The following is a 25,019-nucleotide window of genomic DNA, read 5'->3' on the forward strand; positions in this document are numbered from 1 at the left end:
TATTAATACATAAAACTTTTCTTTTAAAAATAGGATAAGAGAATCAGAGTCTCTCAACCCTTGACAGGAGGACCAAGTGCCTTTATTCCAGAGAAGGAAGTAAGTGCATCAGTCTGAAAATGTGTAATGTGATTTATAAAGAAAAACAAATATTCTCAGGAGGCTGAAATCTGAGGATCATAGCTCGAAACCAGCCCAGGCAGGAAAGTCTGTAAGACTCTTTATCTCCAATAAACTATTCAGAAAAGGCCAGAAGTGGTGCTGTGGCTCAGATGGTAGAGCACTAGCCTTGAGCACAAAGAGGCTCAGGAACAGAGCCCAGGCCCTGAATTCAAGCCCCAGTACCAGCAAACAAACAAAAAAACACAAAACATAATGTTGACAAACAAAAACGAGCAAAGGATCAGACTGGAGACATTTTGTCTAAAATAATCTAATTCACTTATGTTCACAAGCTGATGAAATCAAATGTAAATGTATATAATCACATGCTCTTGCTTTTGCTCATTACAGATTGATACAACAATGCCAAGCAATTGCTATAACAATTTGTTTCAAATGCCTAGCAAAGCAGATGGGAGCTTCTTCCCTCAGTTTTATAACTGTGTGTTTAGTGTTTGATAATTTAACATTTGTTGTTTAATAAATCATGATACCAAAGCCAAAAATGAATGGTATTTAAAAAATTATTTCTAGTATGAGCAACTGCATAATCTCAGAGTCTGCTGATATCAAATGAATTATTCATTTGCTTCATTCAACAGTGGCAAAATTCATGTAAATCCGGGACATACTTAAGTTGCAATGCTTACTTTGTGTTCTATACTTCTTGGTTCTAAGGTTGTCCATGCAAACACAGTAGATGAACGGACAAACTTCCTCATAGAAGAATACTCCACGTCAGGCCGCCTGGACAACATCACACAGGTCATGAGTCTGCACACGCAGTACCTGGAGTCTTTCCTGAGGAGCCAGTTTTACATGTTACGAATGGACGGTCCCCTTCCTCTACCGCACAGGCACTACATCGCAATAATGGTAGGTATGACACCTTCCCTTCTGAAATTCGATCTGTATGTGAGTGCATAGAGACAGCTTTAGAAACATAATTAAAGAAAAGGGTAGCTTTTTTAACATCGACTCCATTGATAAATGTCTACATTTAATCTAACAGATCCAAATAATATTCTGTAGTTCTGTTTTTATTCTTGGTTCATTTTTTCATCACTGATAATCTCAAATTATTGGCGACATTTTCTTTGGTCATTTATCTTACACATGAAGATGATCACTAATTTGGTCAAAGAAGAAGAAAGTATCAATCATCACTAGGAGGTTCTGAATAAGAGAAGAATTCTTAACTGACTGCAGCACTTCTAACTATAGTTCTTGTTACTGATGGACTACCTAGTAACTGTTATCAGCCAGTGATGGGACTGGGGAGGAGAATCTAAGCTGGGATGATAGGCAGCCAGAATGAACTGGAAGAAAGAAATAGTGCTACCACTGGCTTGCTAAATGGAGAAGCATAATGAAAACACAGTGTCAGTGCTATGTGTTTGGAGAGTTTAGGAGAATAGCTGGACTAACAGAGCCAGCAGAAATAGCTGGATTTAGCAGAGTAGTTTTTACCAAATGCTACCTGATTATCTTTTCTCTATTTTTACCAAAGTTTTGAGCAGCAAACAGCATTTCTTGAAGGATGAACTTGACTAAAACTATAATTTTAGCTTAAGATTTTGATGACAGTAAAGCTGGTAAACAAAGAATACACAGAAACCAAGAGAACCCAGATAGAGAGACAAGAAAGGAAGACACATTGGTACTTCACTGAGAAGCAGAGAGGTCCAAGTCTGCTTTGCATCAAAACTAACTGCACAGGAAGGAAAGAATCAGTGAGCTCCGGTATCAGCTAAGTAGGATGAGGTGATCAGATCTGACAGATATTTAAGAGTAGTGCTTAAGTTAGCAGGATTTCTGAATTATTGAGGTACAAGGTAGTAAGATATTGTGATATAAAGAGAATTATGTTTGCATAGTGGATAGAGTATGTATTTCCTTAAAATGACTATAATACTAGGTTCTGGGTTAATTTATACCAAGTTCTGCAAAAAGGAATGGGCTTCATGTAATAAGTATTTGCTTCGACAGCACACAGCAGCTGTATATATAATTCAAGAACCTACTATAGGGGCTGGGGATATAGCCTAGTGGCAAGAGTGCCTGCCTCGGATACACGAGGCCCTAGGTTCGATTCCCCAGCACCACATATACAGAAAACGGCCAGAAGCGGCGCTGTGGCTCAAGTGGCAGAGTGCTAGCCTTGAGCGGGAAGAAGCCAGGGACAGTGCTCAGGCCCTGAGTCCAAGGCCCAGGACTGGCCAAAAAAAAAAAAAAAAGTTATTAATTATAAACAATATTATGCTGGGCACTGGACATTACACACCTGTAATCCTAGCTATTCAGGAGGCTGAGATCTGAAGATCACAGTTCAAAGCCAGCCAGGACAGGAAAAGCTGTGAGGCTCTTATCTCCAAGTCACTTCCAAAAAGCTGAAGTGGAGCTGTAACTCAAAGTGGTAGAGCAGCTAGTCTTGAGTGAAGAAGCTCAGGGACATTGCCCAGGCCCTGAGTTTAATCCCTATGACAAGCATCAACGAAAAACTCAGAGACAGTGCTCAGACAGTGAATGTAAGCCCTAGCATGCCCCTTCCCCCACATGTTAAGAATTCCATCTAAACTATTTACAAATAGAATGAGACTTATTACATTTTTTTAAATGAATGAATTCTTTCTACCTTAGGCTGCAGCTAGACATCAGTGCTCTTACTTAATAAACATGCATGTGGATGAATTTTTAAAGACTGGAGGTATTGCTGAATGGTTGAATGGTTTGGAATATGTGCCACAAAGGCTGAAGAATCTTAATGAATTAAATAAGCTGCTAGCGCACCGACCCTGGCTGATCACAAAAGAACACATTCAGGTACTGAGTGTTTCTTTCAAATGAAAAGGAAATTATTAATGCTTCCGAGTTAATTTTTTAGCTAAATGTTTTTTTCCCTGAGACTTATTTTTAAACACTTGCATTTTAGAATCTTGAAAATTAAAAATATTGTATTAATGAGTGTACAAAAGATAATTTGAAAAGTCAGTGGGTTTAACTGTAGACGAACACTTTACCTCCAGGAATCGTTCTTTTTACCTGGGATTAGCAGTTTGGTAAGGGACCATGACAAAGCAGCAGCATGACAAGAAGGCCACCAGCAGGTAGGCTCCTAGTCCTCTGCTGGAGCCTTTCTCTCACACACACACCCCTTAGGAAATAAACTTATGTAGGCTCTGTCCCCCTCCCACGTCTGGGCGAGTCCAGATGAAATGTGAGTTCTAAACGCTTTGTCGTTCTAATATGTCATAACATTAAGATTCACAAAAAGTGGTTATACAAATAAGAAGTGATTCTCTAACTGGCCTGTGGATTTTTTAAAAGCTGGTAGAAGCTAAGCCTAGATGGGAACTGGAGGTGTGCTGGGTACAAGCACTTGTTCTCAGTGAGGTAAAGTCATTAATAGAGTAGGCTGCACACTGTGCTTGCCACATGCAGTTATCCAGTAGATAGGAGCCATCATCTACATTATTATCTATATAAGGCTTATTTTAAATTCTTCTTTTAACAGAAATGTTCTTGGTTTTTGTTTTGCTTTTGTTTGGAGCTTTTGGATCCTCGTTTGGTTATTTGCCCAGTTATTTAACCAGGTGTAACATATCAATCTGAGTACTCTTGAGTTTTCTGAAAATTTTTGACATATAATCCTTTCCTAAGGCTTGTATTCTGATTGGATAGTGGCTGGTGAATGGATATTTCTATGTCCCAGCTGAGTTACTTTGTGCGATGATGAGATCAAGGCCTCGCTCTTGGGTATGCTTAGAGTCCAAGGGAACAGAAGCATGGGCAGTGCCCATCATGCAGAACAAGAGTGTCTGAGTGAGTACCTACTCAGAGAATGGGCTCTGCGGTGCCTTAGAAGTCACGTTTGAGCCAGCTTGAAAGACTACACAAGAGCTTTCCAGTAGAGGAGAGCATTTCATAGGAAAAAAAGAGAATGTCATGCCACAATAATAAGAAGAACAGCTTCCTGGTATTGAACTTAAGGTTGGGATAGAAAACGGGACAATACACTATCTGGTCATATTGTACACAATGCAGTGAATACAGAATCTATTCATTTTTATTACAAAATTTGTTTTTATCCTCAGAAAATTGTGGTCTCCAGAGTTGAGATTTGGTACTTCAAGGAACATATGAGTTAGTCCTTCAAAATACTAGAAAATAGGTGTGTGTTCTTATTCTTTTAAGTTTCTGTATTTGTGTATTTTCATGTATTCTATATCAAACACATTTTAATTAAATATATTATATATAAATTAATATGCTACATTATACTGATTAAAATAGGGCTCCTGGTTATTACTGTTGGAGGTGTGTCTGACCAAAAGAGCTTGGCCATCAGTGTGATGAAGAATTATACATCACTAGGAGTTGTAAAATAAACATAGTAGTTCAGAATATATACTACAAATGCTACAAACTAAAAGGCCATTCCTATGTCATACTGCGCCTAAGGGATAAGAGGTTGGTTGATTAATTTTTGTGGCACTGGGGATTGACCTAAGGACTTCCAGCATGGTAGGTAAGCATATTCTACTGCTTGAACAATATTCCCAGCCCTGAGATGAATTTTTGTGAAATGATCCAGAGATCAGGAGGAAAAAAGACTGTAGTAAATGTTCTATGTGAGAATAAGCAAAACAAGTTAGCAGGATGTGTGTTAGACTGGAGAGAAGACATAGGGCATGAATGACTTAGAGAACCACTCTAAGGCTTCCATCTTCCTGACATGAGCATTCACAAAAGATTGTAAGATCAATCAGGTAATATCTGATTACTGTCAGAAATACATAGTTTGAGATAAATGGTAGATTAGAAATAAAATCAGATAGTTATTTGCAGATGAACAAAGTTCACGCTGAAGAAACAAATCGTCTAATTCTTCAGACACTATCTACAAGCAGAGAAGATTGTAGACAGAATTAAGACGTCAACGTTTTGAAGGTAAATAGGGATGATGAGGGCTGGCTTTGAAGGAGATAAAAAAATAATCTCATTTCAGGGTAGAAAAATAAGTTAGTTGGTCATTTGATAGAAAAGAAGCCATACTACACTGATGTTAAAGAACTGAAATGAATATGAGATGACAAAGTATAGTTGAGTGTTGACTATGTTCCAAGGTTTAATGAACATGCCAAAAAGGCTGGCTAAGACACTGTAAGTTCTAAAAAGATATTCTAGAAAATTCCTCAACAGTAACATAAAAAATTAGAAAAGTATTTAAAAATCCTACTAGGAAATATCCCCAAAATATAAACAAAGCTATAACACAAAAAACAATTTATTCTTCCAAATAACCAAAACAAAAAAATAGGGAGCAATTTAACCAATTTTGCAGTACAGGAAATGAGAACTAGTTAAGTACAAAGTTAATATTGATGGACAATATTAGCCTGTTTCAAAAAAATAATAGGATAGTATAACCCTATGAGATAGTATGTCAGAAAGCCAAATTTGAAAGACAGAAAAGTAAATATATAGGATCACAACTATATAATGATGATTAAAAGTTTTATTAGCATTTAAATATTTGATTATTTTCTTTCTTTTCCCTACATTATTTGTAATATATCAGATTAATATATGTGTGTGCATGCACAGGTATATATGTTGTTAGGCAATAGAGTCAAACAAAAGAAAGTCTGTTTTGTTTTAGCAGAGAAGTGAGCCAATTGCACGTGAGAGGGAAAGCCCGTGGGCACATTATAGGAGAGGAAGGGAGGGAGAGAGGGAAAACAAGAAAAGAGAGGGGGAAGGGAAGGGGAGGGAGGGAGAGAGGAGAGTAGAGAGGGAAGGAAAGGGAGGGAGAAGAGAGGGGGAAGGGAAGGGGAGGGAGAGAGGAGAGTAGAGAGGGAAGGAAAGGGAGGGAGAAGAGAGGGGGAAGGGAAGAGGAGGGAGAGGGGAGAGGAGGGAGGGAGAAGAGAGGGGGAAGGGAAAGGGGAGGGGAGGGAATGTGTGAGCCAATAGGAAAAACTCCCTATGGACTCACTGATGGAATTCATCCTGGGAGCAAATAGATGAAGGAATTGCTAGTTTTTAATGGCTTCCATCATTCAGTGGGAGCAATAGCATAGGGAAAAGTGCTTTGAAATTTTCAAAATCCTTATTCAAATGTAAGTTACTAGCCTATGAGCTCTGTCATCTGTTGCAGGTCTTTAGTGAAAGATAGCTAAAGGATAACTAAAAAACTTACTAAGTTAGGTTTACAGATGATGATTTTGTGGATTTCCAAAATACCTTAAAAATAAGTGATTTTGCTAGAACATCTTTAAATTCCCTTTTAGTTTCAATGTTTCTTGACATATCTTAATAACATAACATATAAAAGGGCTTTGGGAGCAGAAGATCCATTGTATAACAAAGCATTTAGAAGTCACCCTGTAAGCTTTGATAATTTTACTGTAACATTGTTTAACCAAAGCCATACCTTTAATATGTGAAACATTTTGTAAAAGAGTTTTATTACCATAAGTTATAAAATTAAATTGCCTGTATTTTTTAAGATTGCTTTGTAGCAGTCTGTGGTTTTCGTATTTACTTAGACCTTGGTTGTCATTTCAGAAACTTGTCAAAACTGGAGAAAATAATTGGTCCCTCCCTGAACTGGTACATGCTGTGGTCCTCCTGGCCCATTACCATGCGTTAGCGAGCTTTGTGTTTGGCAGTGGCATCAACCCAGAGAGAGACCCGGACATCTCCCACGGGCTCCGGCTGATTTCTGTGAACAGTTTCTGTGTCTGTGATCTGGCTAATGAAAACAACATAGAAAATGCATCCCTGACCGGCAGCAATTTCGGGGTTTGTGTCCTTAGCTATTTTTCTTTACCAATTTTGTCTTAAACTTTTTATTGTTAAAAATATCTAGAGTGAATTCACTTTGTGACTATTCACTTGAAATATAGTATAGTTTTTCCTGTTACACAATTTTGACTAGATGTGAAGCTGGAGCGGGTAGCTGGAGGGGACAGTGTGGTTGGGAGAGATGGCAAGTGCAATGCCAGGGCAACATCATTGATCAGCGCCCATTGTATCCAGACACGTTGAACTGAAACCTCTTTGTGTAACTTCTGAAAGATAATTTTAAGAATTGATTTAAATTTTAACTAGTTCCTCAAGTTCCAACTTGTCTCGTAGAGGTGTTTAAAAAGCAAACCATATTGTTACAAATCATATAAGGTAAATATTATAGTCTAGGGATTATAACATCTTAAATTTAGATTTTTTACACTTTACAAAGCAAATCTTCAATCAGTATATCTGTGCCTGTAACATACTGGAACAAAATAATGAAAAAGTATATCTATTTTCCAGGTTTTTGGTTGTTTTTACTTTGTACCCCAAGTTTCTCTATACAGAGCAAAAAAAAATAAAAGTAATGAATTTAGTGTCAGTCTGTCTTCAACAATTATTACTACATAATTGTTCATAATGAACCCTAGATGCTTTTAAAGTATATCCCAGATGTATTAGAAAATATATCTTATAAGGCAGAAAATAGAAATAAAAAATTTGAAGTTGTCTTTTTCCTAAATATTAGAATTTTAGATTTAAGTTTATAAAAAAATATATATATACATCTAGAACATTTTTGTATTTATAAATGAAGCATAATCATCATGCTTATAAAAATGTTTGAATCTGTTGTAGACTTTGGAGATAGTAAAAAACTCACTTAGGAACTTAAACAAAAATTGTCAATTGAGAAAGAAGGCCAGATTCAGAAAGACAATACCTTTTCTCTCATATGTGAAAATCACAATTTGTTTTTTAGTTAAATGAAAGTTCAAGGGTCACTGTTTGGTAATTGGAAAGGGATCTGTAGAGGAGGAGGGAAAAAGAGGGAACTTGGAGTTAAATATGACCAAACATTCATGTATGAAAATGCCATAGTGTACACGATTATTTTGTACACTAATAAAGTGTTTAAAAGTCTCCCTTTAATTCACATATCAACCAATGAAAGCATACAGCCCGACAGTTCTTAGTTTGATGGCCATAGTACATTTGGATGTGTCGTTGGGTTAAAAGGGTGTTCCAGGCCTGGCAATGTGGCTTAGTGGCAGAGTGCTTGCCTAGCATTCATAGAACCCTGGGTTTGATTCCTCAGTATCACATACACAGAAAAAGCTGTAAGTAACACTGTGGCTCAATTGGTAGAATGCTAGCCTTGAGCACAGAGAGAGCCCCCCGCCACCTCACCTTTTCACCCCAGTCCCTAGCAGTCACCTGTTTTCTGTCTGGATATTTGTGTATCCCAGACACATTCTAAAAAATATCCCTCCTGGGGCTGGGGGTATGGCCTAGTGGCAAGAGTGCCTGCCTCGTATACATGAGGCCCTGGGTTCCATTCCCCAGCACCACATATACAGAAAACGGCCAGAAGTGGCACTGTGGCTAAAGTGGCAGAGTGCTAGCCTTGAGCAAAAAGAAGCCAGGGACAGTGCTCAGGCCCTGAGTTCAAGCCCCAGGACTGGCCAAAAAAAAAAAAATCCCTCCTGATTATAATTGTGTATAATGGGCCATTGATTTCCCCACAACCTTAATAACTGTGCCTATGCTGCTGCACATGATGGCATTGAAACATGGAACACATTGTAATACTAATAGCACCAGCATTATCTTATTTGGTTCCAGATTGTGGATTCTCTAAGTGAGCTAGAAGCTTTAATGGAAAGGATGAAAAGGCTTCAAGAAGAAAGGGGAGATGAGGAGGCTTCTCAGGAAGAAATGACCACGCGTTTTGAGAAGGAAAAGAAAGAAAGTATTTTTGTGGTGTCTGGAGATACTTTTCACTCGTTTCCTCATTCAGGTACTTTTATTTTTCTTTCTTGTTGTTTGCAGATGACCGACACAGTTGCCTTTAGTGTCTTCCAAGTGGATTTGTGAAAACCCTTCAGCTGCTGTCCTTGCTTTTACTCATGCCTCTCCCTTGTCCCATGGTACTGCTCTCTCTCTTAGGTGTCCTTGAACGCACCCTCAACAGCAAGGGCTACATGCGGATGAATCAATTGTGTGAGATGGCTGCTGATTATACACAAATCTAGATGCCATAGTTCAGTTGCTTGATGGGCTTCTGATGCAAAAAGAAGAGTGACAATAAACAGGCTGTGTACAAATCTGCTGCCAACTTAAAAAGCATATGTGTTACACCTTTTAAAGTAGTGCACTGAATAAATGTAACAATGCAAGTAACAATACACTCAATACAAGTAACAATGGAAAAGTTTAGTATAGTAAGAACATAAACAAGTAACATAGTTGTTTTATCACCAAGTATTCTCTATGTGCGTAACTGTAAGTATTGTAACTGTTAAGTGTTACTATATGTACATAACTATCAGTATTATATAACCATCAGTGCTGTGTTTTTATGGGCATGCCAGCATGCCTGATGCACTGGCTGTATGACTGGCTACAATGTTGCCAGGAGGACTGTCAGCCACAGTGTGGCCTTGCAGGACCCCCTGCATAGACCCTCCCTGTTCTTAGTGTCAGGCTTTGTAAGGTCTACTTTATTGTAGATCTGAGACAGATTTCTAGGCTTGATGTTATTTGAAAGGGAGTAATTTTTATGAAGTTAGATAGAAATATTTATTCTGATTTGTGATTTAAAAATGATAAGTAAAATCTTTTTTCAGTAGGTCAGTTATTGCTATTTTGGAAGGTTGGCATGTGGAGGAAGGTTATTTTTATATAACTTTTTCTAGATTAATAGTAACATTATCCTTATGTTTGCATTACTGTAGGGTTTTGTGAAAAAATATGTTAGGACATTTTCTTAGATTTAATTCAGACAAGTTGGATAATAAAAATTTGAAAAAAAAAGATTTAATTCAGACAAATTTATTGTATATTAAAAGCTACCATCCTTTGCCCCTGCCTTAAAAATGGGCTCTTTCTAATACTCTGAGAGTCTGAAATAGTAAGGAAATTTTTCAGTTATGGCTATAAAGGGTATGGAACACCACATAGTAAGTCTTACTAAAATAGCTTAAACTCAAGACAGAGTTTAAGCCTTTCACATCATTCATCTACCTAGTGATTGTTTTTAAAAATAGAAATTGCTGTCTTGAGGGTAGATTAGTCAGTCTCAAATGCTGAGAATTATTTGACTGTCACTTTCTTGTGACTGTTCCAAGTGGCATTGACAACAGCTCTCAGAAGGTTTGAGACTGACTAATTGGTCCTCCAGATAGTAATTCTGAAAGGTTTAAACTCTATCATGTGCACAGAAGAGTGCTTGTAACTTGGGTGTGAAGCTCTGAATGGCCTCACACAGAATAGTCCTGTTTAACTACCACCCAAGTGAACAAGGAGAAGGGCAGTGCAGGAGCCCTCCCCCAGGACTTCCTGCCCAGCCTTCCCCGAGCGCACCGCTGCAAGCTACAAGGGAACTGCGGTGAACTGACTTTCACTGCAGCAAGTCCAGATGAGACATCATGTAACCCCAGCAGTCTGACACACACTCATAGCCATCTTTCTCCTCTGCTCCTGAATCTTGCCCCACACCCCACTCAGTCTCCAAAGTTGTCCAAGCTTTGTATTCAGTAGTGTGCTGTCTTCAGTTTTTAATGGGTAAAATTAGTGTATTAATCCTTGGTGCTATTTTTTTAGATATTTCAACTTATTCATTTTTTTGCCTGGACAGATAAAATTAAATGTTAATTCCCAGCATCCCCCAAATAAAATTATACTCAAAATTTTACAAGTAAATATTTTATATGAATTTATATAATTAATATAGTCACTCCAGAAATCCATGGAAAAGGGGGACAACTGAGTTCAATTTTATTTATTATTTTAACTGTCTATCCTTAAGACTCAGGTGTTCATTCATTTCCTTAGATTTTGGAGATGACATGACTGTAACAGCTGATGTTTCTCGATATGTTGAAGACCCTGGTTTTGGGTACGAAGATTTTGCCAGACGAGGAGAAGAACATTTGCCAACATTCCGAGCTCAGGTACATGATGTCTTCGACCCAGAGAGGCAGTAGGGTGCTGTTATTTTTACCCATTCAGTGTTGAGGTGTCAATAAACTGGAATTGTTAGGGCATTTTAATAGCATCCGCAAATCATTTTATTCAACATTGTTTTCACCCTAGTCTAACCTAATAGGTCCTGGTGGTTGGATACTTCTTGCAGCACCCTTCCCCCTTCCCAAGAAGGCATCAGCAAGCTCAGCGCATCACTTAGTTGTTCGCAGTTTTACATTATAGCTGTACGTAGTGTTGGTACATTATTTGGAGAGCAGAGAGGTGATATTGTCATGTTTATACTAAAAAGATGTTTCGTGATAAGATCACATACAACTGGCAGGGCTTATGGCTCAAGAACTGCCTTCCAGCTGCTAGATAATGCAGCCGCACATGCTGGGCTTCTCAGAGGGCCTGCGTGTGAACTCACCAGTCCTTCAGGCCCATGGCACTTAGTCACTGTCGTGGTGGCCGTGTCTGGTCACATAGGACGATTCCAAGACCTACTGGGTCCCTTCTGGTGAGGATGGAGCATGCACATCCCTGACACTGGGGGAGGCAGGGGCCGTCACTGACCCCCACCCAGGCTTGCCAGGGAGAACCCTCCACTGCAGTCCAGTGGCTGTAAACCGGGAGCTAAATCATTGATGCACACAGACTTCAGACGGAGAATAGCCTTTAATAATCAGAGACCTTTTTCCCACAGGACTATACTTGGGAGAACCATGGGTTCTCTCTGGTGAACAGGCTCTACTCTGACATCGGGCACCTGCTGGATGAGAAGTTCCGCATGGTCTACAGCCTCACCTACAACACCATGGCCACACGTGAGGGTGTGGACACCACCACCCTACGCAGGGCCTTGTTTAACTACGTGCACTGTATGTTTGGAATCAGGTACATTCCATGTGCACACAACTGTACACACTGCTTAGATGGCTGTCCTGACTGTCATCTGTCATAGCTCAGTTAGGAGTGGGTCTTGTGGACTCCTGACTGTAAATGTCAATTCTAAGCCAACACCAATAGCTCATGCCTGTAATCCTAGCTACTCGGGAGTCAGATTCAGTGGATTGTACTTTGAAGCCAGCGGAAGCAAAAAAAAGCTCATGAGTCCATCTGCAAAATAACCAGCGAAAATCAGGCTAGAGGCATGACTCATGGTAAAACTCCAGTTGAACAAGCGAGCCGAGCAAGTGTGAAGCCCTGAGTCCAAACCCCAGTACTGGCAAAAACTAAACATTTGAAATCATAGCACCTCTCCTCCCACACCCAGATCCAGTTTCTCTGCATAGCGCTCATCATTATCTGCATACTAGATATTTTTCTTTCAGTTTTTCTCTTTATACTCTAATAGAATTTAAATTCCATGAGTTAGTATTTTTCTTCTGTTCACTGTATCCCCAGTACCTAGAAGGGCGTGAGGTATATAATGGACACTCAATAGATACTCGTTAGATGAGTTAATTAATGAACTTTTGGTATGTAGTTAGTAGACAATAGATATCTGTTGGTACAGCTTAGAAATTACTCTTTTTTCATGAAAATGCTTTTGTCCTGTTGCTTGCAGGTATGATGACTATGATTATGGAGAAGTTAACCAATTACTGGAACGAAGCCTTAAGGTTTACATTAAGACGGTGGCCTGCTATCCTGAGAGAACTACAAAGCGCATGTATGACAGCTACTGGCGGCAGTTCAAACACTCTGAGAAGGTAAAGGTTTCATAACTGAGCATTATAACATACACAGGTATTCAGTACAGCAGTAGTAGTTATGAAGAATGGCATGGGGCAATATTAATAAATTAATGCATTGAAACTGAAATGATACCATTTTAACTAGTGTGTTTTTTAGTGCTTTTGAGTCTAGTAACCACGAACTAAATTCATTTATGTATTTCTCCAATGTAGGGTATAAAGTAAATCTTATCACTAGCCTTTAAAAGATAGTAGTATCTTTAAAGTACATTTGGCTCCTTTATATAGTTAATTTATGCTAATAAAATTTTTGGAGAAAAGTAAAGTACAGTGAGAAACTTATCATTCTATTAATAAGAACCAAACTTACTATGAGGTTGGGTTAGGTATAATTGAGTCTTGACCAAGAAGGCATACCTATAGAGAGGCTTTAACTCTAGCTAGCTATCGTAGCTAACCTTTTAGAACAACAATTTCTCACAGTAACTTAGTAATTTACAGTGCATACGTTATCACATAAGAACATCCCTTTGGATGTGTTCCTGAAGGGGACAGCCAGCAGAACAGCAGTGATGGCCTCATGACCCCCCAGGCTCTGGGGGGGGTGGTCCCCACCCCGACCCCACCCCCCCGCTGCAGGCCTTGTTTCCACACACACACCCTTGCTGGCCTCATCACATCCTTTACTGGGCTGCTCTGCAGAGGAGAATAATAAGGAGGAGGAAGAGGAACCAACTTGATCCCCAAAGCTGTTTTTTCATCAGTATGGGACAAGACGATTTCCCCATAGTAAAGTCTGATTTCTGTTAAAAAAAAAAAAAAAGACTATCCCTTTGGATGAAATATATGACTCATTAGTTAATACCTAATAAATGTTACAGATCTTTACCAAGATAAAGTATGAGACCTGGCTGTAAGCCCACCATGTCCAACAATCTCCTTTGTATCAGCTTCCAAATTAACTGCCTGACCTTGGCAAAGAACTCTGTGACTTCAGGGTCCAGCAAGTCCTGGAACCAGCCACACTCCAGGCGGCAGCCCGCCTCGTGCTCAGGGTGGCCTCTTGATGCATCTGTGTACCTTGTTTCCATGTTCATGATAAAGTCCCTCCCCTTTTCCATCCTGTATCTAGAAACTGTCATTACTCATCAGGAGAATATATCCAACAAAATACACAGGTGATAGAAAGGCATCAAAATACCTTAATACCATAACATTTCTTTGTATTAAAATTACAGAACTTGTGGGTGTTCATTTTAACTTGTCATCTGAGAAGTATTTCCATAAAAAGTGTTCACAGTTTTTCTACAAGTACAAAAAAGCTGTAAGAAAAGGAGGTCTAGGGCTGGGAATATGACCTAGTGGTAGAATGCTTGTCTCGTAGACATGAAGCCCTGGGTTCGATTCCTCAGCACCACATAGATAGGAAAAGCCAGCAGGGGCCCTGTGGCTCAAGGGGTAGAGTGCTAGCCTTGAGCAACAAGAAGCCAGGGATAGTGCTCAGGCCCAGAGTCCCAAGCCCCAGCACTGGCAATAAAAACACCAAAACAAAACAGAAAAGGATATCTAGCTAATGAATAGCAGACACTAATTGAAACTGCATTAGCCATCAGATTTTCACTTTTTTTTTTTTTGGCCAGTCCTGGGCCTTGGACTCTGGGCCTGAGCACTGTCCCTGGCTTCCTTTTGCTCAAGGTTAGCACTCTGCCACTTGAGCCACAGCGCCACTTCTGGCCATTTTCTGTATATGTGGTGCTGGGGAATCGAACCCAGGGCCTCATGTATATGAGGCAGGCACTCTTGCCACTAGGCCATATCCCCAGCCCCAGATTTTCACTTTTTTACCTCTCAAGTAAATGTTAAGACAAACTTTTAAAATATTATACCCAGAAAGAAGTATAACTTGTGGGAAATTATAATTTGTAAAAGCTAGTTTTATAATCTAAAAGGTTAATAGAATAGAATCCATCAAGTTTTTAGAATTTTATAGACATGTTATTGTTACTGCTTGCAGTGCCATTGTTACAAATGCATATTTGAATGTTACATCATGTACATGCATAAATAAGGGCAGGTCTGTGTGTTTGTGTCTTGCCTATGTACACATTAAAAAGAAACACTGAGCATTTCTATAAAAACTCTGAAGGCATATCCACTGTTCTTAGTAAGGTCCTGATGGGTCCTATAATATCTTCATTTCTAGGTTCACGTAAACCTGCTTTTGATGGAAGCACGGATGCAAGCTGAGCTTCTTTATGCTCTTCGTGCCATAACTCGGCATTTGACCTGAAGCACAACCCAGGGAGAAGGTCGCCTGTGTGTAAAAACCTTTTCACATAAGACTTAAGTTACATCCGAAGTTGTTTATGATACTGCATAGAAAAACTAGTTCTCTAGTGTCAAAATTAGCTGTGTTTTGGTGGTTACTGTTTTGGTTTTGTTTTGTTCTGTTATGGCTGTAATGTGCAATGATATGTTTCCTTGATACTTAACTTTACTAACAATTGCAAAAATAATAATGAGGAGCACTACTCTGCATTGCTTATAGTTGGATTTGGGATCTGATCATCAATCATGAACTTGGTTTAATAATCTTTAACTTCAGTGCTTTGAGATTTGTGTGTATGTATTTTTAAACCGTTTTTGTTAAAAAAAATAGAGAAAAGCGCTTACAATCTACACAAGCATTTGTTTTCAGATACTGGAATTTAGCAGAGAAAATACTTTCTCTGGCCATTCTAAAATTTTCATGTTGTGTCCTAAATCTAGTGGAGAAAAATGGGCACTGTCAAGCCCAGCTGCTCATTGGACACAGGAGATGATTTGTCAGGCACTGTTTGGGTTTGTTTGTCTATTTGTTTGTCTTTTAATTAAATGTCTGTTTAGGGTCTGGGGGTTCATTTTTCTTTTCTTTTCTTTTTAGTACTACGGTGATAACATGAGTTGTGATTCAGCCATTGTCCATACTTTAATGTGAAAATTAATCATGAATTCTGTAGCATGCTACTGAAATGCCAAATTCAGCTATTTTCTTCCTCCTCTAAAACAAAAATTTCAACGTTTCATATCAGATGTGTATATGAAAAGTGGAATTGTGCCCAATCCTCTCTGTCATAGACAATAATCTTCGGTCACCTTAAATCATTGGTACCCAGAGTGCTACTTGGCACTTATATCCACAAGACTGACCAAAAATTTTCTTTGCACATTTTTCCTCATAGTTTTTTCTATATTGTGGTAAGATAAGGAAGGTTAATAGACCTATATTTTCCCCTGTTAGGTTTTTGGAAGTTATTTTCCATGCTTTTCTTATAATAGGTTGAATAGTTTATTCAAAAGTAAAATTATTGTGTTTCTCTGCATTAATGTGATTGAACAACAACCAAAACAGTGCAATGTGTCCATAGAATGCTCAACTATACCTTTCCCCATGTTACTGACAAGTGTCCTTTTAAACAGAGCCATAAAGAAATCTTGCTCCAATTTATTCAAATTTCTTTATTAACTAGGCTTTTTCAGTTTTACCTTACTTGGGTTAAACAATGTTCTTTGCATAATGCCAAAGCATTCCTTTCCCGCAGAAAAATCTCTTTGACAAATTATATCAAGTCATAGGAGAGGAATAAGCAGCCAAAGTCACATTTTTGCATTGCTTTATGTTGCTTGGTTAGATGAGCTTGAGAAAGCACAATGTTCTGTGTTTGTAGCTTTAATTGGTGTCATGTTGATGAACTAGCAAAGTGCCTGAAGAAGCATTACAGCTACCAGTAGGACACAACTGCGCTGCTTCAACACTTTTTGCTTAATTCAGGTTAACGTGAATTTTATACACATGCTAATTTTCAAGAAACATATCTAATCTTCATAATAAATGATACAGTTAAACTTTTCCATTACAGTTCCCACAAAGATTTTATTTTACTTTTTTTTTTGGCCAGTCCTGGTTCTTGGACTCAGGGCCTGAGCACTGTCCCTGGCTTCCTTTTTGCTCAAGGCTAGCACTCTGCCACTTGAGCCACAGAGCCACTTCTGGCCGTTTTCTGTATATGTGGTGCTGGGGAATCGAACCCAGGGCCTCATGTATATGAGGCAAGCTCTCTCGCCACTAGGCCATATCCCCAGCCCCAAAGATTTTATTTTAGATGTACTTAGTTGTTACATAGGACATGCCTTTTCTCTTACAAAAAAAATATTCCTTTTCTCATGCTGCTTTGCTAAATCATCTTCCCCTTTCACTTCTCACCCTTTTTTTAGTACAGTACGTTAGGTTCCTTTCCCATAGATGTTGTTCCAGGTAGAACAACAAAGATTACAATAAAGCTATTAACATAGGTAGTTCTTACTTGGAATCCTCCATGTGAGAAAAAAAGAAGCACTAATATTTTAGAAGACAAGGTGTTTTATTTAAAAGAGTTTATTCCAGGTCTCTTCTGTTCTCTGCATTGCATCTGCAGTGTTGATTTACTGTCACATTGATATCTAGTGACTACAAGGAAAATATTTAGGAGGAGGTAATACATGGCAGAGTAAACCCCTATTTTACTTTGTGAACTTTAAAACTTTGAAGGGTTTAGGACATCGTTTATTCTTACTTTTTTGTTGTTGTTGTTGATTGCGGACCTTGAACTCAGGGCCTGGTTGCTGTCCCTGAGGCTCTTTGTGCTCAAACTAGTGCTCTACCACTTTGAGCCACAGAGCCACTTCCAGTTTTTGAGGCGTTAATTCGAGGTAAGGGTTTCACCGGGTCCTGGGTTCAATCCCCAGTACCAAAAAGAAGAGTCTCGAAGGGACTTTTCTGCTGGACTGGCTTTGAACCACAATCCTCAGATCTTGGCCTCCTGAGTAGCAAGGACTACAGGCATGAACAATTCTTACTTTTTCAAATTAGACTCTTTTCAGCAGCCCTATACTTTTATGCAGGTGAGTATGATGGTGAAAAGTCAGTTTTGTGTATTAAATAGGAGCACCAAGGTTTAAGAAACAGAACAAGTTTAAGTAACAGGTTTATTAAGGTTACAGAACACCAAGGTTTAAGTAACTGAAATGGCCATTTGTTTTATATTTTATATTTTCCCCCCAGAAGTATAAGTAAGGTTTGGATTTTGAAGATATCAGTGCCTTTAATAGATCTCTTGCCTAGCAAAGTTTCTTTTTAGCTCAACATTGATCTGTCTCATCAGTAATCGGTAAATAGGTTGAATTGGAACTGTAAATAATAATAAAGCAATGGATCTATGAACCTCCGTGATCCAGCCCAGAAAGATGGAGTTCTGAATGTGCTGGGGTTCAGCATGTACAGCCAGCCACCCATTACTTTATCTTGAGTTTGCTGTTTAAACTCTTTATCCAGTGCAAACTTGAAATTCCCATGCGGTTTTCCAGGGTGGTATTTTTCAGAGTATTGAATTTACTATGTAGTAATTTATAGCATAGTTTTTTATATTAAAAGATGATATTTTAAAAAATATCTATCTGATTCAATTGATATAACGATATGATTATGTGATAACCAGTCTCTACCCAAGGCTCATTGTGCCAAACTTAAATGTGCAAACAGGTGTGAAAAAAGTGCATTGAATGTGAATAATTCCTTGCCTTGTGCTAAACTTCATCCAGTAGTCCACTAATATCTATATCTATATGGATGTGTTGGAATAATGTCTGTTTGGAAATTCAAAGTTGACCAGCTTCTGTGGACATTCTGTGTTTCTTAGATCATCTTAAGAAATATGGAGGAAGCCACGCATGGTGAGGGCACTTGGAAGGCTAAGGCAGGAGGGTCAGAAGTTCAACTGGGCTATAGTCAGACCCTGTCTCAAAATTAAAGTAAGACAGAGATCAATATGGAAATGCCCGCCCATGTGAAAGTAAATCTGTTCTTTAATCCACCTGACTCCCCTCAGGACTGGGCCCTCAGATCCCATGCTCTACCCTCCGGTCCCCCTAGGCCCCCAGCCTGCTCGGGATCAGCCCTTCAGGTCCCACCCTGTGCCCTCCGATCCCCGTGTACCTCCTGCTTCCTCAGGATCAGACCCGCAGGTCCCACCGTGTTCCCCTCAGCCTCCTTGGGAGGCCCGACTTCTTCAGTCAGACTTGTGCTCACAGAAAGGAGGCTCTGAGAGGGACCATTTTACCTTCTTGAACTGGATGCATAGTGTGCATCTGAGGGAGAATCTTGGGTATTCTTTAAGTAAAAAGATGGCTCACCTAGGAATATGGTGTATGGTCTTGGCCCTTGATTATGGTTTTAAGCCTAAATAATGGCAGAGCAACAAGGACTATTCTTTTTTTTTTTTTTTTTTTTTTTTTAGCAGTCCTGGGCCTTGGACTCAGGGCCTGAGCACTGTCCCTGGCTTCTTTTTGTTCAAGGCTAGCACTCTGCCACCTGAGCCACAGCACCACTTCTGGCTTTTTTCTGTATATGTGGTGCTGGGGAATCAAACCCAGGGCTTCATGTATAAGAGGCAAGCACTCTTGCCACTAGGCCATATCCCCAGCCCAACACAGGGCTATTCTTAAAACAGAAAACTCAACATGAAGTATCTATAAAGATCATATTAGATTTCAACCAGAGACCCTATTTTGTGTTATAATGTCTCCTAAAGGTTTCTTAGTATTTCTAAAGTCTTAACTAACACTATTCTAGAACAACTTTTTCCTTTTCTCCTTAAATGACGTTTTAATGTGAAATCTCAGCTTTTTTATGCTGTAGCAAAGTAATATTCTCAGCAAATGATTAAAGAGTTATACTTAACAATAGTTCACCATGTTTAGTGGTGAACTAAAGAGTGTGTGCCCACATAAGGGTGAGATTCGTACAAACTCATGGGAGGAAGAACACACGCCAGTGTTTCATGAGATGCGGTGTTTTAATGACAGTCCCAAAGCAAGATCATACACTCTTTTTTTTATCTAATACTTTTTGTCTTACATAAAAAGATGGTCTTACATGGAGTAAAAAGTGAGCCACAGTGACAGCTTGTAAATACTGTGCTACACTGTCTTAGTAGTACAATCCAACAGCAAACAAAAATGCATCTAGCGCCTCATTGGAACCCATGCTAGTCCCCGACATCCTAAACTGTGCTTCCCTGCTCCATCTGGGTGGAGACTTAGAATCAAACAAGTCTTCTCTCAAAGCAACACTGTAACATGAATGTATTTATCTTAGTCCACAGAACATAAAACTCACTGTTTTTGGAGCTTACTCAATGCTAGTTTTGCTCCGTCAGCAGTATCTGCTCAGATGAGACCAACAAGGAACATAGCTATATGAAGTCGACGTAGGGTGGATCTGTATGTCAAGGCAGAGCCTGTGAGGAAGAGAACATTTTCTCAGTACATGTGGGGCATGATGCTGAGACTGGCTGTTCTCAGCATCACGCACCTAAGAGAAAGGAAATAATCCCCACGTGCAGCTCCTACTGCAGCCCATCCCTTCCTGCCTGCCTCCTCCTCCAAGTGCCTCAGCCTCTGCACACCCTCCTCCCTTCCCTTAGCCTAGCTTGATCTGAAGGCCTTTCACACTCCAGACTAAACACCACCAACCACCTGCTGAGAGCCACCAGCACTTCACTGAGAACATAACTGCCTCATGCCATTGAAGCTGCTCTCCCCCTTCTCTGTTCTGCCCAACCTTCGCCCCAACTCCCCACCAGATATTATGCCACTTCCAATGACAGCTTGTCCATCTCATTCTGTTTCTACCCCTAACCCTGTCCTGGATGCCAAAGCATCTTCCTCTCCTCTACCTCATCCCCAAAGAGCCTAGCAGTTCAGAGTATCCAACCTGTTCACGAGTTCAGCAATACTACTAACATATTTTAAATAAATCATAAAAGATTTTTGCCCTGTATCAAGGAAGGAGTCTTTATACATGAATAAAAAAATCGAGCTATTTCTTCCATGCAGAATTTAGCATTTAGCAAGATTTTAAAGTGATTGAATTGCTATCCTAACTTAGATTGGCCTACAGAAGATAATGAATACTGATGTTAGTCTGAGTTGCTAGAATGCAAAGTTAAATTGAACATTTCCAGCAATCCAGACTGACCTTCAATCTGTTTGTGGGACAGGGGATCTCTGGGCATCAGTGGAGCGAAGCATTTCAGACACTTGTTAAATAAGCATTGTTTAGGCCTTGAAGCCCATTTCTCACAGAAGGTCATAATGATAAAGCAAGTTTTAGATGGTCATACTGATCCTGAAAGCCCATTTGGCTTGTGATGTAGATAAAATACCATGAAATGGGTTACATACAGTTTGACCAGGCTTCCTTGGTTAGACTGAGCTTCTAGACCACCATTTCTACCCTGTTCTCTTTGAGAGAAAATGTATCTTGTGAGAAGAAAGGGAGTACATTGACTTTAGTCTCTCCTCCCTGGCTGCATGTCAGCTGTGCCCACATAGCATCATCAGAGGAAGAAAATGAACATGTTTTCCCCTCCAGCCATTTTGCACTCCGTATTGTCCATTTCCAGTGTGGAGCATGTACAAATATGCATGGTTGGCTGAGCTGAGGATGAACTACCCTGCTTGAAAGTAAAGACCACAATGATCTCTGGTGGTCACTGATGTTTCCATCTCAGTCTCCAGTGGCCCAGTCTAACAATGCCTAGCACATGCTTTTAATGGCCAAAGAATGAGCCAAGGGCATAGTTAAGAAGTAAGACTTTGAAAGATAAAGTAAAATCATACATCCTAAGTGTTGATTCTAGTAACCGAATAATGACTTTGCCACCATGAAATACAGACCTGGTCATCAGAAGTACAGGGAGAAAAAAGAAGAGAGTAGTTCTTTGAATGCTTGTGGAATTCTTTGAAATGTAGTGCATATGATAAAATAGCCTATAGAACAAATACCCATAAGACAACCTCAAACACTAGTAAGTCAAAAGATACTGAATATAATTTTGGTATATACATTTTTTCTAAAACAGTCTATTTTCTTGCACCACTCATCTCTTAAAAATAAATATATAATTTCTATAGGAAGAATAGTAAGGAGAAATGATCTCCACTTTTTAGTGTCAAAATACTGTTCTCAGATCCCAATTAGTAGTTAAGTATATATATTATGATCTATAATAAAACTAATTGTGCATCTCTTTCTTAAGTCTTAATCAGTCTTTACAAATTTCTATCGGGCTTTCCCTAGTCCAGAAAGAAAAGAGCAAGAAATAGGATGAAAAAAATGTATCACTTGGGTGGCCAAAAATTTTCCCTTTTGAAATCAACAGTATTTTCTTCCTTTCTGAGTTTCACTGGTTTTCTAAAATAAAAATCAAGTTAAATAAGGTACCCTTATTTTCCTAAGAAAGTTATCTAAATTGTACGTCTAGTGCATATATTTCCTTTGCATTCATGTCTTCTCTGAGGAGAAAGTACAAATTTTCCTTTCTCTTGATCCTCATATTTACTCTTTTAACCCAAAATAAGATAGACAGTGGGAGCAGACCTTGCCCCCCGGGTGTCTTCCGTGCTAACTGAACAGGACCTCCACCCCTGGACCAGCTCCTTCAAACCTGGCGTGTCCTGTAACTTGTAGGATTTGGACTTGAAAACGTGTTTTTTTTAAATCCTGATTTTGCAGGGCAGCTACATAATGAATGTATATATTAAGACTTTGTAGCTGAATTGCACATGAAATCAGATTGCCAACTTTGTGACTTTCAATGGTAGACATAATTTTATCTTAAGTTGTGAGCGATATATGTAGCATGCTGTGAAACATCTATTCTAGCTCTTTAATTCATCAGTATTAATATAGAATTACCTTTGCCTTCCTTGGTACTTTCTATTCAGTGTAATCAGAAGCTGTGATGTTTTGCCTTTGTAGTCAGTCCTGTGCTTTGTTACTGTAATTTGGATTTTTTTGTTGTTGTTTCGCTAAGCACATGACTTTGGACTAAGGTTAGGAGTACCTTTAAGATGTCTCTTCTTACTCTGTAAGGTTTTAAATTAGAATAAGCTTTTTGTCAGGTTGACCAGTGATACAATTTTGGATTCATACACGTTTCATTGTCAGATGGCAAATTTCTATTTACAGTTTCAATTCTGAAAACAGCAAAAGTAATAAGCAAGCTACGTTCAGTGTTGTGATGGGCTAGACTCTGCTGTGGAAGTAGTGTAACCAAATTATCAGCCTTTCCAGCTCTTCATGCCCTCCTCATGAGAGTCAGTGCTTAAAGAGACTACAAGAGAGATGTATATGCATAACTAGGTTTTATTTTTCTTTTGTTGCTGGTTTTACAGTTCTGACTAAAGCTGACAGACTGGGTTGGCTCATGTGTAGTGGTCCAGGGCTTTAATGCCTGTTGTTGCTGTCCTTTTTGTTGTTGTGTTTTCTTTCCTTTGGAGGGATGGATAATATTATTAGAACAGATGCAGAAGGAACCATTAATGAATCAAGACAAACATATTTGAAATAAAAGAACTGTGTCTTAACATGTTAACAATTCATAACTGCACTTTTTATGATATTTTGAAAATCTATTTATAGGTACAGAACAATGGGGTTTTGTTAAACTGTATCACATTTATACTTGCAGAAAATTATTTCATTGTTATTAGTAGAAATTTTATTGGTTCAATAAAATTGACAAAACTGAGCACAGTCATTTTGTTTCTTTACTTATTTTTATTATAAGTATTTTCACCTAGGTGTGTCTCTGCTTGATTATTGAAACATTTATCCTGATTATAGAAGTCATTTTCCCCTAATTTTTTCCTGACCCCACTTTTCACTCAACATTGTGTTAGAGGAATATTGCAATAGTATGTCATTCAAAGTATTTCATTGTTACCTTGTAAATTATTAAATACGGTCTCAACAAGATGCAAAATAATTTTAAAATTACCAAAGTAGTCATTAGGATGGGGAAAGAGACATACTAGAGTCAAGGCCTAGATTCAGAAACATGACTTTTTCACATTCTAGTGGCCTTATGACCTTGGAAGTAATAACTTAATCTCTGAACTTGGACTTTCATACCACATTTGGGGGGGTGGAGGGAGCCTATTTGTGAGTGTGAAATGATGGTAAAACTTCCCAACTAGAAATGCAAAAATAGCTTTTAGGAAGCTGTCAGAGGGCTAGGAATATGGCCTAGTGGCAAGAGTGCTCGCCTCGTATACATGAAGCCCTGGGTTCGATTCCCCAGCACCACATATACAGAAAAGGCCAGAAGTGGTGCTGTGGCTCAAGTGGCAGACTGCTAGCCTTGAGCAAAAAGAAGCCAGGGACAGTGCTCAGGCCCTGAGTCCAAGGCCCAGGACCGGCAAAAAAAAAAAAAAAAAATAGAACTAGAAAGCTATCAGAGACATGTTAAGTCTTTGGTACAAGGCTTTCCAAAGTAGGCCCTGGCTTTTCAATTCTCTCCACATAAAAATTTATACCAAAGGCAGAAGCCCTTTGCACCATGTGTCCAGCTGGGGTGAGAGGCTTGCTAGCCAAACCAGATGCTTTTTCCATGACTATGCAGACTCTGGGGCAGGGCACTTGGGACCAAATTCAGCCAATAGCTCTACCCTTCAAGGTTTCCCCTGCTTCAAAAAACAAAAAAGCCACCCTGTGACACTACTTTCCTATGCACTTATAGACAACTTAGGGCCATTTTTAAATGTATGATACAGGTCCATGTTTTTGTGGGGGTTTTGATTTTATATCATTTTATTTTTTGGTTGTGGGGCTCAAGGTCTGGGCGCTGTCTCTGAGCTTTTGCACTCAAGTCCAGTACTCTATCTACCACTTTAAACCACTGCCAGTTTTCTGAAAGCTGATTGGAGCTAAGAGTCTCACGAACTTCCCTGTCCACACTGGCTTTGACTGGAGATCCTCAGATCTCTGCCTCCTGAGAAGCTGGGATGACAGGTGTGAAGCTGCCAGGACCTGCCAGAGTTCCACATTAATGTGTGTGCTTGTCCTTGTGTTCACAAAACCCTGTGAAGAGCTGATAACCTCATAAAATTAGTATTTGTGAGTATAAGTCTAAAAATGTATCCCAAAAGAATGACTAAAGAAGATCCAGGAGAAACTTTTTAAATGTTTAGGCCCTTTCTACCATGCAGGGAAATTCACAAATTCAAATGAAGTTACAGTTTGTAATACAAGTAACTTCTTCACATGAGCTAACTGTGGGTAGAGAAGAAAGGCTATGAAAATGTCTCTTCGAC

General features: G+C 39.1%; 1 protein-coding gene and 1 long non-coding RNA gene across 4 annotated transcripts in view; both read left to right on the plus strand.

Moving 5' to 3' along the window:
• Sesn3 (sestrin 3) overlaps positions 1 to 16,760 on the plus strand; it is a 32,023-nt gene extending 15,263 nt beyond the window's left edge. For 2 of the 3 annotated variants that reach the window (XM_048344069.1, XM_048344070.1), the window contains exons 2-10: positions 34 to 99; positions 841 to 1,038; positions 2,803 to 2,985; positions 6,730 to 6,966; positions 8,803 to 8,977; positions 11,014 to 11,132; positions 11,852 to 12,042; positions 12,716 to 12,860; positions 15,049 to 16,760. In XM_048344069.1, the coding sequence (XP_048200026.1) occupies positions 34 to 99; positions 841 to 1,038; positions 2,803 to 2,985; positions 6,730 to 6,966; positions 8,803 to 8,977; positions 11,014 to 11,132; positions 11,852 to 12,042; positions 12,716 to 12,860; positions 15,049 to 15,135 (1,401 nt within the window). In that variant the 3' untranslated portion in view covers positions 15,136 to 16,760. The remainder of the gene's footprint in view (positions 1 to 33; positions 100 to 840; positions 1,039 to 2,802; positions 2,986 to 6,729; positions 6,967 to 8,802; positions 8,978 to 11,013; positions 11,133 to 11,851; positions 12,043 to 12,715; positions 12,861 to 15,048) is intronic. The other variant, XM_048344071.1, reaches the window with a different exon arrangement.
• A 2,586-nt stretch (positions 16,761 to 19,346) lies between these two features.
• LOC125349704 lies at positions 19,347 to 23,456 on the plus strand. Its single transcript, XR_007210561.1, has 2 exons — positions 19,347 to 21,008; positions 21,056 to 23,456. It is a non-coding gene; the product is annotated as an uncharacterized LOC125349704 (long non-coding RNA).
• The last annotated feature ends 1,563 nt before the right edge of the window (positions 23,457 to 25,019 follow it).

Source organism: Perognathus longimembris, chromosome 3 (assembly GCF_023159225.1).
Source record: "Perognathus longimembris pacificus isolate PPM17 chromosome 3, ASM2315922v1, whole genome shotgun sequence".
Lineage (NCBI taxonomy): Eukaryota > Metazoa > Chordata > Mammalia > Rodentia > Heteromyidae > Perognathus > Perognathus longimembris.